Genomic DNA, 16797 nt, shown 5'->3' on the forward strand with positions numbered 1-16797 from the left:
GACCTCCCTGATGCCTGACCTAACTCCCCTATTATGTAAGTCATTGCCTTAGCCACTGCCTGGAGCTCCCCTGTGTCTGCCTCCATGGCTATGTCCTGCAGCCCCTCCGCCAACTGGCTCTTGTAGAACACCAGTATGGCCATGGCATTTGCTGCTCACATGGACAGCGCTGCTGATGCATATGCCTTTTTGAGCATTGCGTCCGTTGTTCTGCAGGGCTTTGACGAGCATGTTGGGTCCTTATACCCCTTGTGAAGTTGGAACTTGCACCAACACCGTGATCGTGTCCCCAATGATGGGGAACGCGCCTAGGCCAGCTTCTTGTGCTCCTGCAGTTTGCAGCAGAGACTCTGTTGTTCTGGAGGTTGAGTGTGCAGACACTGGATTGTCCCAGGAGGAGCACACCAAATCCAGGAAGTCCTGGCATAAGGGGAGGGCATGCTGTGGATGCCCTCTCTGCTGGAGGAAGCGGTTCCCTTTTCCCTCCTGTTCCACCAACCATGAGACATCCGTGACTGGAACTGCCCGCTGCATTAGCGCCCGGAACTTCTCCCTCTGGGACAAGTGTGGCAACGGCGGCAGGGTGCTCCCCATTGTGGCCTGCCCGACCGAGTGGCTGGGTGCGACACATCCGACCTGGACACCGTGAAGGACAGCTCGCCTGGGCTAGGTGGTCTAGGCAGAGGGGACGGTGAACGAGACTGTGGGGGTTGGGACTGCACGGTGGTAGGGGGCAACCTGCCCTGGGATTTTAATAGGGTCTCCAGCATAGTTTGCTGAGCCCTCATTGAGGCCGAGCTTGGGCACCTCCGAGGTGACCACGAGCCTGCGGTGTCTCCTTACCGCACCACAACAGCTCTCACACGGTGTATCAGCTACACGAAGCCTCGTATAGTGAGAGTAATGGCCACTCGCTAATCCCAGAAGAGGGGTCGAAACCAGCTCTAGCTTGAAACTGACGTGGGACTGTTAGCGAGAGCAGTGTTACTGACGCTCGAAGCGTGATACCGTGATTTACTTATTTGGAGAACCAAATAAACAGCCAAATTCGGAATGCAAACGCAGAAGCAATTTACGACCTGTCTCACAGATATGAGAGAGAAAATGGCAATGTGCTACTGTGAGGACGTCCCTCTTCAGTAGGAGGTGGGCGGGACTTCCCCCTCACAGCAGGGCCCTGATAGGGCAGCTTTTGTATATTTGCTCAAAGATTGACGGTCAGAGAGGCTCTTTCCCATTCGGTAATTGAAAGGGAATTCCAGTTATCTAAAATCACAATAACATATAATGTTTTAATATATATATATATATATATATATATATATATATATATATATATATATATATATATATATATATATATATATTATTTTTTTTTTTTTTTTTTATAAGATCCTGCAATTGTTCTTGAACCTGCAATTAATTTGAATAAGATCAGGTTAACTGTTTTAAGTCGTAAAGAACCTCCAACAATGTTTTTATTAATCCTTTAAGTTATTTGAAGACATGATGATGAGGTTTAGATAATATATTGATTTTGGGCATAATAAATAAGGACATTTCAGTACCACTACTGCATGTTAGAATTCCATACATGCCAATAGTCGGGACAGTTCTGATATTCTAGCAAATGTCCCACCTCCTGATGCATCATTAGAAATTCCCGATATTTATCCTTAGAAATCCTTTACAGCTCTAGGGTGTTCGCTCTCACACCCGTACTGTTTTTTTCTGTTTTTTTTTTTCTCTCTCTCTTTGGGTTGCTGTCCCTTGTGCACTGCCTTGCCTGGCAGGGATTGTGTTCACAGTTTATTGACATGTCATATCAAGTCATATCGGTGAAGTGTATTGTCTCCTCACTGCTGCTGCAATGTGATTTGATATGTATGACTTAAAGTAAAATGTGGAAGCCAATGGAACATGAAGTCCTAAAGTTAGTTATACCCTTCATTTTTGTACAGCATTCATTGTTCACAGTTCTGAGATATACAGTGCTGTGAAAAAGTATCTGCCCCCTGTCTGATTTTCTTCATTTTTGCACATTTTTCATATTGAATTTGGTCAGATCTTTTTGTGGGTTGTAGTAGTATATAGAGGGAGTCTGAGAGAAAAAATGACACCAAAGTTTGGTGCTTCTTTCATTTTTTTGGTGTGCAAGGTAATCAAACATGCAATCTTCAGGTGTGAAAAGTTATTCTCCCCCTAGTTAACTCAACCCAATTAAAGGGATAATTAGGGTCAGCTGTTTGAATACTTTGGTTAACAATCAGGTCTGATTTGGGCCAGCCCTGCCCAATATAAATATGACTAACTTTGGCCCTTACCATCAGAGTGAAGCTGTCAGCTCACAGGTTCTAGAGGCACATCGTGCCACGATCAAAAGAAATTCCTGAAGACCTCCTCCTGAAGAAAAGTTTTTGATGTCTATCAGTCTGGAAAGGGTTACAAAGCCATTTATAAGGCTCTAGGGTTCCACCAAACCACAGTCAGAGCCATATTGTCCAAATGGAGAAAGTTTGGGACAGCAGCGAATCTTCCCAGGAGTGGCTGTCCTGCCAAAATCTCTCCAAAAGCAAGGCGTAAAATCGTCCAGGAAGTTACAAAGAACCCTAGAACAACATCCAGGGATCTGCAGGCCTCTCTCGCCTCAGCTAAGGTCAGTGTTCATGACTCCACTATCAGAAAGACACTGGGCCAAAATGGGATTCATGGCAGAGTAGCAAGGCGGAAACCACTGCTCACTAAGAAGAACATGAATGCTCGTCTCAAGTTTGCCAAAAAGCACCTAGATGATCCTCAAGAGTTCTGTAACAATGTTCTATGGACAAAGTCGACGAGTCAAAAGTGGAACTTTTTGGCCAACATGGGCCCCGTCATGTCTGGCGAAAACCAAACACTGCATTCCACAGTAAGAACCTCATACCAACGGTCAAGCATGGTGGTGGTAGTGTCAAGATTTGCGGATGCTTTGCTTCATCAGGGCCTGGACGACATCACTGAAGGAACCATGAATTCTGCTCTGTATCAGAGAATTGCACAGGAGAATTTCAGGCCATCCGTCCGTGAGCTGAAGCTGAAGCGTAGCTGGGTCATGCAGCAAGACAATGATCCAAAACACACAAGCAAGTCTACATCAGAATGGCTGAAAAACAAGAAGTTGTTGTTTTAAGTTTTGGAATGGCCTAGTCAAAGTCCAGACCTAAACCCCTTTGAGATGTTGTGGCAGGACCTGAAACGAGCAGTTTATGCTCGAAAACCCACAAATGTCATTGAGTTGAAGCAGTTCTACATGAAAGAGTGGGCCAAAATTCCTCCAAGGCACCTGTGAGAGACTGATCAATAACTACAGGAAACGTTTGGTTGCAGTTATTGCAGCTAAAGATGGCGTAACCAGTTATTGAGTCTAAGGGGGCAATTACTTTTTCACACAGGGGCATTGGGTGTTCCATAACTTTAATAAATTAAATAAGTATCAACATTTTGTGTTATTTGTTCACTCAGGTTCCCTTTTACCTAATATTAGATTTTGTTTGAAGATCTGACAACACAGGGCTCTACGTTTAGATTTTAGTGTTAGTGTTTTTACTGGCCCAGATGCCAGTTTTATCTGGTCCAATATATTTATATATTTTTTCATGACGGTTTTTATTTTCAGTATGTTTCTAACTGTGTATGGTAAACAAAGAGAGCCCACGTCTCAAAAGAAAGTGGCTAAACAAAGCCTTTCAATATATGTTACTTCAGCCACTTAACATGTACATAGCAAGTGTTCCTTGTTTTGAATTATTTTCAGGTTATTGAATAAACAAAGTAACTTGACTTTGATTCATCTGATGTCAGTAGTTGTAATTAGTAATGTTAAACTATTGTAATGTTGGAATGTATTTTCTATTTTGGCCAGATTTTTGGACACTAAGATTCTGTTACAAATATTATTTGTTAGAATTAAACAGATGTAGAATATTTAGGTTGCTATATGATAGGTGTTATTTTATTCTGAATACACTACAGCAAAAATTATTATTTGATGGTTTGCGCAATATCATGCTACTGTTGCTTTAATTGGACGAGATACGTGCTGTGACGTTGCTGCTTATTGAGTTGTGTGTATTTTAATTCAGTAAACAAAATAGGGTACAGAGCAAAAAAATCTTGTCCTGGACATTGTTTGAACACTTTGTGAACCCGGCTAAACTCTACCGGTTTACACTGTTATGCTGTCTGCATTTGCCTTTTAGTCTTGGTAGCGTCAGGGACCAGAGTTCGGGTAATCGAATACACACAAAGGTTGCACCCTGTGTATTCAAATAGGAAACTATTCGAAATTCCCATCCCTCTAATAATAAACACTATTAAAACAATATTCATGATACAAAATAATAACAATCCTATATAGAGCGTTGTCGCTTGTTTAGCCTCTCCCAAGTCAGCTCCAATTTTGCTGAGTGATACCAACGAGTCCTGGAAAGATTCTGAACGGCATTTTTGACCTGAACACATCGGATCCCAAATCAAAAAGTTAGACAATTCGATTGCGTATCTGGGTATCCATCAGGACATCTTACTGTGAGACTGGATATGATGTAAATGAAATGTTGAATTCATAACAAATAAAGCTGCTGTTTTATCTGCAAGTCTGGGAAACTGACGCCAAACAAGGCAAAAATTTTTTTTTTTTTTTTTTTTTTTGTCATAATGAAGCCTCCACTTAAATGTAACCAGCCCAGTCGGGCCTGTGCCGCTTCATAACTACCGGCCAAACTGTGCTCTCTACCGGCCCTGGGCCACCGAGCCATGGTTAATGTCAAACCCTGTAGCATTCAGTGTCAAAAATATGCAAAAATGCAGAAAATAAGACAGGGGAGAATTACTGTTTCACGGTACTGTATATTAAAACGAAAAAGGCCAAAAACAACAACAAACAAATAAACATTTTCCTTAATGAAATAGTAATTGAAACTGGAAAATATTTAAAAACTATAACGAAACTGAAACGAAAAAATAAACATGAAAAATTAATATTCTTCTGAGTTGTATAAATTTATTAATATTTAATTTATACAAAGTCAGTCTGTTGAGTCTAGAAAATGAAAATGGCATCTATCAATCCAACACAATAAAGGAAGTAATTTGTTGAACAGTCTGACTGGGGTAAAAAATATAAATGTATTCTGCACAGTAGAGTTAATGAAAACCACACATTCTGCTCACTATGTGATAGTTTTTGCGTGTATGTGTGTTTTTATGCGTATGACCCAACCCCACCCCCGCTGAACAGATTCCAAATGTTGGCAAGTATGGAATTCCTCATGCACACAACACAAATACTTCCTTTACAATGGTTTGTACAATAATAGAAGAGTATCACACATACACAATACAAATAGCACAACAATCACACATGTACCATATAAAGTAACAAAAGGTAGACTCACAGATAGAAAACTTGTTGCTGTTTTCTTTGCCTGGGAATAATTTAACTCCTCTAGATTTAAAATCTATGGACCTTTTCACTAGTCAAGGAAAAAAAAAAAAAAAAAAAAAAAAAAAAAAAAAACATGTATCAGGTGAAACAGTAAAAAAAAAAAAAAAAAAAAAAACTGCTTGCATTTGGAAAAAGAAACAGTCAAACAAACAATCTTAAGCAGAAAAAAAAAAAAAAAACATAATATAATCCAAACCAAAAAAAATAATCCTTGCAAGTCCCTTCAGCAGCAAAATAATATAGTATGCATATGCAGGCAGCCTGAAATGAAAATATATTACATACAAAGCTTCTGGTATTCTTTTTTCTGAAATGAGTGGGTTCCCAAGGCTTGCATTTTCAATGTAAATGATTAACTACCTTGGCTTGAATTTCTTCAGTGACTTAGGACAACAACAATTTTGATTCCCTTGTCATTGCTACTGAAGTCTATGGAAATAACACACCAGGCATTTTTATGTCTCAAATCATTTATACCATAAGCCCCTGAGGTTCTATACAATAATTCACTTAGCTACAAAAGGGTCATAGGTAAAGTAAGGAATCTACACTGGGGCTTAGTTTGGACTTCAAATTCACCATAACAGCTTTAGGCTTGAGGACCCAAGGTACCAGACAAGCAGAAGCCCTGTGAAATAAATCCATGGCAGGCATATTAAAAACATTTTGTGTGAAAACATCACGTGATGTTTTCCTAAACTTATGAAGTTTTGGTTTCTGAGCGAACCCATGTGTTATCCAGCACAAAGACCATCTTAATAAAAATGCTTCAACTGTCATCATAACCTTAATGCAACAGTTAATCTAAAAACACATTAAATACCTTATTATCTTTGTGTGAAACTATCTTGTTAAAATCACTAGATGCATAACTTGTTTCAAATGAAATGAAGCTGTCTGCTCCTGATTCTTTATCCTTTAAGTATCCATCCTTAAGGAGTATACTTTTTAAACTCTTCCAGGCATTGATAAATGACATACTGGCATCAAATGTTATTAGTCCTGTTGAAACTTCTCAAAACAGGAAGATCAATTCATCCTCCTAATCATAGGCATTGGATAAAAATATGTTTGCCCACCCTTACTGTAAATTGATTAAATGACATGGACTTCATCATGCCTTTATTAAATAAACACAAAATGAACTGTACCATTAAAACATAAAACACGGTTTGAGTAGCATTAAATAACAGGGCATGAATAGCCAATATAGTATAATAACTGGATAATTACCAGTGCTTATTTGTTTTCGTATGGTAACTACTATGTAATTACATGGTACTAAACTCGTAAACCAACATGTAATTGCATTGTTACACCGCACAACAAGTTATTTTATATGATCACGCAATTATTTCACCAGCAGTAACCATGCATGAACAAGAGACTCTGGTAAATGAATATAAGCATGTCTATTTATTGATTGATTGATTTGAATGACAGTGGTATTACGATCTTTCACTGATGAATTAAATACACCCCAAAAGATTAGCTGAAATTAATACCAACAACCTGTTCTTTGTGATGGACCTGCTACATCCAGAAATCTCTACACATTCCAGAGGCTTTCTATAATATGAACAGTGAAATAATACTCTCTAATACAGAATGCTTGAAGGGAACAGTCAAACGTTAACAGATGTCAAGATAAATCATCAGAATGTGTCTTGATTGATGATAGTATGAAATGTGTTGTAGAACATAGTAACATGTTTGTTTGTTTGTTTGTTTTAACACAAAATAGAAAAGCGCACGGAGTACATACAACATAGTGTATGAAAACTTTGGTAGGAGCTACAATATTTGAACAAATCTTCTCTGTTCAATAATAAACTATCACTGCTGAACAGGTTGATCATGGCAGATAAATGGTTAGGGCAGATATGTGACGTACTGTATTAATCCAGCAGGGGTTTTCACTAGGAGTGATTTACTGAATACGCTCACCGATTAACATTAATACATATAATAAAAAATACAGTGAAATTACATGTATATGTTTTATGGTGGTGGCACTGCAATCTTTAATACAGACCACATAGTGTGATAATGTTTTCCAATGTGTTATTTGTGTAAACTAATAATACAACTATTGAAGATATGATCATACTATCAGTAAATGTAGACAGGTCTCATTCACACAAAAACAGTACATCTACTGTAAAGGCGTATTATTAGTCAGGCAATTTTCATTTGGTAAAGCACAAAGGCAAAGTAAATCAATGTAAAGTTAGTCTGTTAATCAAGTTCAGTCTGTTAATTTTGAGTTAGTACACTGCTATGGCTTGAACATAAAGGACTGACACATAGCAACTGTTTTGGCCTGCTCACAAACTGTGGATCAGTCACGTTGCTAATGGGAAATATCTTAATTAGTGGGTATGTAATTAAGAGTGATGGCTAATGAACTTGTCAATGTGGCAGAAACCCAACGTATGGTGATGATCAAAATAAAACAGCATTAGGCAGCTCCAGGGCACATAAGTCACACTGCACAAAAATTACAATATACAGAGTAAAAGTGGATTTAAAGGGACAATCAGGGAGTTTATTGAAGTAAAATAGCACAATTTGTAACATCCAGTACTTTTAACCATTTTACTATTTTAACAAACTTTTAATAATCATTTCATTGACTATTTCTTGCTGAGATCTGAACTTTTTCAATACATGTAATGTTTGAGAACCTGGTGGAGAGGTAAAATCTGTTGTTTAAGTAGTCGCTGACTGCCTGCTAAGTCAAAATAGGCTGACACATATTCAGGGTCTGTCTTGGATAAAACAGAAATAAGGAGAGGGGCTCTTTTCTTGTCTGGGCAATGTGCTGGTTGTGGCAAACAGGGGGTTACATGTATTGAAATACTGGCACACTCATTCACAGTTGGAAAAGAGGAGAAGAGAGCATAGCTGACATCACCAACTGTCCGGACCTAACAGGGCTAGTTCATATGCTCTAGTAGTAGTGAATCTATCTGTGTAATTCTACCTTTATGTTAATAATAAAATCTGATTACTGTGATTCGAAATTGTTTGCGGGGCCTGATGCTTCTGATCTCAGGATCTCAATCGATATTAAGGAAACAGTAGACCTTGTTTTCTTACAAGTTTAATTTGTAAAAAAGGTCAATTATATAATATGAGAATATATATATAGTCAGTATATCTTTTTACATACAGTACATGCTGTAACTTTATTTATCGTTAGCATTTCTAAACCATTTCCAGGTAGAAGAAAGCTTAAGCAAAACTTCATAATTGGACTATACTGGTGAGAATGACAAATGAACTGCTATATTGACTAATAGTTTTACTTACAGTATAATCTCTATTGTGAACTATGTACTGTATCTTTGTGACTTTTTTTTAAATTTCATACTGTGTTTTCACAGGCTTTCATGAAAGAGACAGTTGTTCTATGTGCCAATGAATGGAACAATTAGAAACTAAATGAATGTCAGATTTGCAGGTGTTCTTTAAGGAACTCATTTGTACACATAATAGAAACATAATAGTACATAATAGAAACATTACATTAAGCAAGGTAAATATAAAAGCCTCTGAAAAGATGCACAAAATGTTTTTTTTTATTTTTTTTTAATCTGTTTTAATCTTAATCTTTAAAGCATCATTTACTTGATTGCTGGATATAGTATGTGTATTATACATTTTACCCTCATTTTTAACCCAATTTGAATGCTACCTCAGGTTGGAGCCCACTTACCAATTAGGAGAACCGAAGAGGAACAGGCAAACTGTGTCCCAGTGAATGCTGCTGATGTAATCAAAACAATGGATTACAGAGCTACTGAACATTGCAGGCAAGGGCCCAATATGGGAGGTCTGTCTGAACTTTTCAGAATCTCACTTTTAGTGTTCATTAAAGCATGAGGCAGCAAACTAGCCCCATCCAACTTTCCGCTGCATCACACTTGGTGCAAGCAAGATTCGAGGAACATGTTTTAACTAGATAAGCTACTATTTGGTAATCTTTTAACTGAAAACATACTGCGAAAAACCAGTTTCACCTTAAACTTCTCCAAAGATGGATGGTATTATCTGGCAAACTGCCAGCCTTGTCAAAGATGAGGTCCCTATCCAAAAAGTGGTTGAATGTAGGTGCTCTTATAGCGCTTATATTTTTTCTAATGTACTGGATTTAAATCACTAACTTGTTGTAAGAATTGTAAGAATTCAGTACAGCTTGCAATGGCAGCAATGAAAAGTGTGTTTTAATGAACAAATACTGTCTGTCATGGAGCTTTGTTATTTTCATTGTGGTTGTTAGAGGTTCTATTGAGGTGGGTGCGGGAATGCCTATGTAACACCTGTGAATTGAGCAAGTACAAAGCAGCTTCTGGTGTATAGACACCTAAACTGTAATGCTTTATATTGTGCTATTGCACCTATAGCATGTTACAATATGTTATTATTATTTCTATATAGAATATGTAACTAGAACCTGTCCAACAACAACAATAATGCTATCATTTTTATTTTCTTTTGTTTTATCTTTATCCACACTCAAATAAAATGTCAGGGCTGGAACAAAAGCCTAAACTTAGTTTACTGTTTTACTGCTAATACATCACTGGCGAGAATGTAGATTAGTCACGACAATCACCTGCAATCTTTCCTGTTGGCATAAAAAGAAAATGGCACAGAAAATGTTCTGTCACACAATATATATATATATATATATATATATATATATATATATATATATATATATATATATACAGTGTCTGTAGGAGGTATTCACCCCCCTTGGACGTTTTCACAATTTGTTGTGTTACAACCTGAAATCTTGATGCATTAAATGGGATTTTTTTGTCCTTTGATTTACATAACCTACTCAACACTTTGAAGAGGCAAGAAAAATTTTATTGTGAAACAACAGTTAATGAAAAATTAAAATAAAAAACTGAAATGTCTTGGTTAGATAAGTACAGGCAGTCCTCGCACTTACGTTGTAAGTCGAAGCACATTTTCCCATAGGAACAAAGTTATAAATTGGGGTTACGTTCCTGACTCTTCGGCCAGATAATAAAGTTTTACAAAAATGAGCCGTTATATTGTACTCATGCATATATTTATAAATATCGAAAAAAAAAAAAAATCTGCTCAGAGGTAATACGTCTTTGCCAGCAAATTTGTAGCTTCTAAAGACAAAGCAGGGGAACTATTTTGCACTGGCAGGAGGATACATTATATAAAACTTATTTTAAAGTTTAAAATGTTTTTTGTTTTGTTTTCATAAGATATGTCTTAAGGCATATCCTGTGGTGGAATATTGCTTTCTGAAAAAATATAGTGCTCTATTCACAAAATCTGTTCATCTGAACAAAATCAGGTTAAATATTCCAGTGCTCTCACAACACGTATTGATTAATGAATTTTTAGGATGAATGCTCACTGATGACTGCTAAATTAGAGAGTGGTGGTCGTTCTTACTTGAAAACATCAGAAACCTCCCTTTAAGTATGCTACTAAAACAGTTAACTTCTGTACCAATCACTGCATCAAATTCTGTATTACTACAGTTGTGAATGATTCATATTGGTATTTTAGTGTACAGGTTTGTATCAACAAATATTCAAATCTAGTTTGATTTTAATATACAGTGAGAAGCCTACACTTATAAATAGCTGCTTTTGGGGAATTGCCAGAGAGAACTAGTTGACTACTTCTTCCCAGCAAATGCTTTTGATCTCATTCTGCCTTTAGGTCTAAGTGTCAGGGAGATTGTATGAACTTTTACCATACAAAAAGCGTGCTGTTCACAGTTTTGTGTGTGTGAGAGGCTGGCTTCTGTCTTAGCTGCACATTCTTGAAAACATACTGTTCAATCTAACTTACATCAAAGCAATTAAAAGAAAGCCTAGTAAGCATAAGGTTATTATCATAACCCTGGTTCCCAAAAATAGAAATGTTACCATTACCTCATATCCATTACCGTATGGGTATTTACCTCCTAAAGACCCGAAACCTGAATAAGATTTATCAAAGCTGCTCGATGAGCCTGTGACCAGTGCAGGCATGTTCAGCCCCGGGCCGGTGTTATCGGCTGAGTCGGGTTCGGAGCAGGTGCTTGAGCCTGCTGCTTGGCCAAATACTCAAGGACTTAGGCCATCTGGTTTTTCAAGTCTGTAATGTTCTGTGCCTGTCTCGAGTGCATGGCCCGCTTAGCACTCTGTGTAGGAGATTGAAAGCGTGTGCAAGACAGAGGCACCTGAGCCTAACCAGGGGACATTGCGCTCATAAACTTATCGAGCCTCCTGCGTAGCACCCGTGGCTAGATGCTGAAAAAATAGAGCAAAGCGTGTCATCTCCAAGGGCTGACGAGGCGTGCTACATGCCCAGGCACCAGACACAGAGGATGCATACACCTGGATGGAGTACAGGCTGAAGAGCTGCGGTAGAGAGAATGTACTGTTTGTGATCCTGGTGAATCACACGTCTCTTTTTTAAAGTTTATTTTTAGCTGCAATAGCAAGAGAAAAACACACAGCAGCAGATGCTAGAAAGCAGACTACAATCACAAAGCAATGAAGGCTGTGGAAAAAAGAGAAAAAGTATTTATAGCTCTGTCTATTTCTGATTCCGGGTAAGTGGCAAGCCAACTTCCAGCAATATAACATTGCAGGGGAACTCCAGAAAAACTTGAGTGAGAGCTCTTTCACACAGACAGCAACTGGAGAGATTAGTATACCTACCTTACCTACCTGATTGTGAGAAGCAAAAGAGGAAGTGAGCTCCATGGAATGACTGCTTGTTCCCTCGGGAGGCGGGACTGAGGACATCACTCCCCGGAGGGGCTTATCGACAGTTCTGACATAAAATGCTCAGTAAATACTTGACCTGTGGCAGGCATATCCCAAAAGTATTGGTTGGTGGTCGTCTTCGAATTGAAAGGGAACTGTGTTCACAATCCAGTAAGACAGCTGCTGCTTTGAGAGGGTTTGACCCAGGGTCCTTACATCATGACAGAGGAAGAGCTGGTCAGACTGATGCAGAGCTCTCATCCTGTCAACATAACATCTCAATGCCCAAACCGGGCAGAGGGAGTTTAGTCTTTGATCCTCCTCCGAAGAAAAAGGAGGTGGATGGAAAGCCTCTAGCTCCAATGATTGATTTAAGTGCAAAGCCATAACCACCTTAGGGAGGAATGCAGGTTTGGACATAATGAGGGGTTTGTACATAATGAAACCCTGTTTCCGTCGTCCCAGGCGCACATACAGGAGCTGTGCACAGACATAGCCTGTAGCTCACTGACCCGCTTTGCAGAGGTGATGGCTATTAAAAAGGCTGCCTTTATAGAGATGTATTTTAACTCTATGGAAAGTATAAGCTCAAACAGGGCCTTAGTGAGAGCCTCCAGTACAACATCTAGACTCCACTCTGAGGTGGAAGGGCACTGGGGACATCGAGTCAATGGGGACATGGCAGGCGGATATGGCTGCCAGGTACACTTTCAGTATAGAGGGGGATTTACCCACCTCCTGCAGTTCTTGCAGGAATTGCTGAACAGTTGCTATAGGGCAAGATATAGGGTCATGACCCCAGGTCAGACACCAATATTGAAAAATATCTGAGAGTCCTAAAGCGGACAGGCAATCCCGTTTAGAAGCCAGACCCATAATTGAAATCTGCCCAGTTCTGGGTGCCAGAGAGTGCCTCTCGTCTGACGGAGGAAATCCAGGCATAGTGGGATCTCCCAGGGCTGGCCTTGTAATACCTGGCAGAGGCCACCAGGAGAACCATTACCTTCTCTCTCCGGACCTTCTCTAGCAAGGCTGAGAACAACGGTATTGGCGGGAATGCATACAAGAGCATCCTGGGCCACTCGTGGGTTAGGGTGTTGACGCCTATTGGACCGCCGAAGTGGTGGTAGGAGAAACATAGGAGAGTAGTGAGTCGTTTCCGTCATGGCGAAGAGATTGACTCGGGCCTTGCCACCGAATTCAGTACTCCAGGAAGATGAACAGCCCGAGGGATAGGTTTCGCTGTGCCTAAGTCAATAGTTGGAGGGCTATGAGATGTAACCCCGGGGACCAAAGTCCTCCCTGGCAGTTGACATATGCCACTACCAAAATGTTTTTCGTCTGGACAAGGACATATCCTCCCTTGGAGCACTGACAAAAAAAGCTGGAGAGCATTTATATGCAGGGATGTCTAACGGCCCGACCAGAACCGTGGACTCCTCTGCCGGCCCAAAGTTGGATGCGTCTGTCGTCACCAACTGATGGCTGTGGATCACCCCCATCCTAACACCTTCACGCAGGTGTGTGGCTTGCCTCCACCAGTGCAGGGCTTCTCAACATGTGTGATACATGGTCAGCTGACGGTGTCCGTCGCATTAGGGATGTAGCCAGAAGGAGGGATGTAAAAACACGGGTCCTTTAAGTCCATGATGGTAAACCAGTCACCCGGCTGGACAGATTGCAGAATGTGAAAGTGTGTGTCTGGAACCTCCTCTCCCTCAAGAACCCGTTGAGGTGTCTCAGTTCAGGATTGGGCAAAGGCTGCCATCCTTCTTAGGCACTACCTAGAGTAGAACCCCTCCTCTTGGGAGGTGGGTTCTACTAGGTAGTTGGCTTCTTTGAGAAGTAATACAGCTACTTCTTGCTTGAGGGCAGAGACCTGGATAGGGTCGCTCATGCTTCTAACTGTGATTGCTCGAAAGGGAGGACCCGCATGGAACTGAAGCGTGTAACTGGTGTGTATGGTGGTGAGCACCCATGTGTCTGAGGTGGAATTGCACCGATATTGCAGCTGGTGTTGGGTGAAATGTTGCCAATGTCTTGTTCTATCTCGCACTGGAGCATAGGAAGAGAGCATCAAGGCTACCTGCCAAGACGCCTCATATTATTGGTGGGAATCGTTGTATTATCTCCTCCACTGGAGATATCGGTGCGTCCAGCACGGCCGATTTGTCTGCATCAGGGACCCTCGCTTGGGACAGCCAAAGCTGCCTGCAAGCAACTACAAACCCCTGATACCCTTGATACCCTTGTTGCTTCGGCTGCCTTGGTGCTCTATTTTAGGTGCCCTCGGTGCATCGATGCCCTCGGAACCTCAGAGCATTGGTGCCCTCTGTGCCTCGACAGCATTAGCCACACTTGTTGTTCAGTGCCCTCGGGCCCTCAGAGTTCCAGTGCCTCAGTACCCTCTGAGCTTTTGGTGATTTGCTGCCCACAGCGCCTTGGTGCTTCAGTTTCTGGACGCCCTTGGTGCTTGAGCAGTCGATTTTCTCACTCACTTGACACCTAATGCATGTGGTGTGACCTTGAGGGCTTGCTAACACTGGGGCACCAGGAGCACTGAAGCACCGTCGGCGCCGCAGCACCGGGGGTAGTTAACGTCTGAGTACTGAAGTGCCAGGGCGCCAAAGTACCAAGAGCACCAAAGCACCGATGACGCCAACCACTGACGGTACTGAGGACAGGTGCCTAGCCTTAACTGCTTGCAGTCACACAACCCTTGGTAGCGTGTAGCATACACTGGGGTGGATATACAGGCTCATGTGGCTGCGGTTATCTAACAGGAGAGCAGTATAGAAAGAAGTGCATGGTTCTGCACCAAATTGCTCTTTTTCTTTTTTTTTTTGAAGGCTACTCAACAGGAGGGCAAGGTAGAACCAGGCCCCGGTGCAGGAAGCACACGTTGTCTAGTTGTTATTATTATTATTATTATTTAGACTGCACGAGCAGTAGAAGAAAACACACACATAACAGCCAAGATATGGGGTAGAACAGCCACCACGGCAGGCGGGGAGACTGTGAAAAATAATTTGTTTGTTTTTTTTACTTTTATTTTTTTTAGGCCAAGCACACCGAGTGGGCTTTAGCTGCAATAGTAGAAGAAGTACACACAGAACAGCAGATGCTGTGGGTTAGATGCATACTGGTTAAAAAGAGAAAGATTTAACAAAGCGCAGTTGCGCAATGATTATAGCTCCGTTCACAGAAGATGAGTTACTGATTCCAAGGAAGTGGGAAACTGACTTCCAGCAATATTTTCTTAAAAAATAAAGCAAGGGAACGCCAGTGAACCTGAGTGAGAACTCTTTCATACAGACTCAGTCAAAGCAACTGGACAGGTTAGTACCTTACCTTACCGAGGTGAGAAGCAAAAGAGGACATGAGCTCTACGGAGTGACTATTTGTTCCCTTGGGAGGCGGGACCGAGGACGTCACTCCCCAGAGGGGCCTGTCGGCAGCTCTGACATAAAATGCTTGTTGAATACCTTACCTGTGGCAGGCATATCCCAAAAGTATTGTTGGTGGTCATTTTTTAATTGAAAGGGAACAACTTTGATAACTTGAACACAATTTAAAACATTTGTTTTACAAGTTTGCATTATGTGAGACAGTAGAGAAAACCCAAACTGCATAGTAACTGTACTGTAATTAGTTCAAAATGTGACTTGCCATAGTGAACAGTTTAAACTTTTCAATTTAAAACAGCAAGTTTCCTGTGGTTTTGAGACAATCATGTTGTGGAGCTGAATTTGTCTGCGTTTGCGCTGTGTGCCAGTTCTACTGCTTTTTTGCAGTCAGGTTTCTGTGGTGCAATGGTGTCACGCTCTGTTGCTAGTGTTAATAAGCACATATTTCCCGTAATAACCTAATGGTTACTATGGGAAATATCAACTGGATGAGCCCATTGAAAAAATGCAAAAACAAACAATATAAATATGGCTTATTTCATAAACAAGGATGTAGCAAAGTATTTTAAAGAAAGATACTGTTAATTGAAAGGCTTCACAAGCTAATGCTGTAATAATATGGTCCACCTTCAACCCGAGCTTCTTTTTACTCTTACACTTGGCATAAAATAGGTATTTTTTTGAAGCATAAATTGTATTTGTATACTATACATTATAAATAATAGAAAACAAACTCTAAGCAAATAATTTACTGCCTAATTTATACAACAGTAAAAACAATATATTTTGTAAGGGTAGGCAAACGTTTTATCCAAACCTTCCAAATTTATGCATCATAAAGTGATTAAAGAAGCACACATGGCAGCATTTACATTTTTGCTCTTCGTACGGATTAATTTTGCATTAGGAGCTAAGCCTGTTAACATAACAATAGGAATGAATACTGTCTACTATGCAGATAACTGTTCATAATACCCTAGGTTATTGAATTAATCATGTAATGAGCATTGTATTAAAATTCTGAATAACATATATTTGGACCAGTATAGCTGAAGTAATTTGCTTTACTTTGTTCTGATTAAATTCAAACAACACCACATCTTCCTAAAAATGCTAAACCAACCACACTATTTATCAACCACTC

General features: G+C 40.2%; 1 protein-coding gene across 1 annotated transcript in view; it reads right to left on the minus strand.

Annotated features, from left to right (window-relative positions):
• The window catches only part of LOC121313274 (CUB and sushi domain-containing protein 3), a 514488-nt gene that overhangs the window by 256757 nt on the left and 240934 nt on the right, over positions 1 to 16797 (minus strand). The window contains exon 7 of the mRNA XM_041245642.1: positions 5436 to 5513. Within this exon, the coding sequence (XP_041101576.1) occupies positions 5436 to 5513 (78 nt within the window). The remainder of the gene's footprint in view (positions 1 to 5435; positions 5514 to 16797) is intronic.

Source organism: Polyodon spathula, chromosome 3 (genome assembly GCF_017654505.1).
Source record: "Polyodon spathula isolate WHYD16114869_AA chromosome 3, ASM1765450v1, whole genome shotgun sequence".
In the NCBI taxonomy this organism is placed as follows: domain Eukaryota; kingdom Metazoa; phylum Chordata; class Actinopteri; order Acipenseriformes; family Polyodontidae; genus Polyodon; species Polyodon spathula.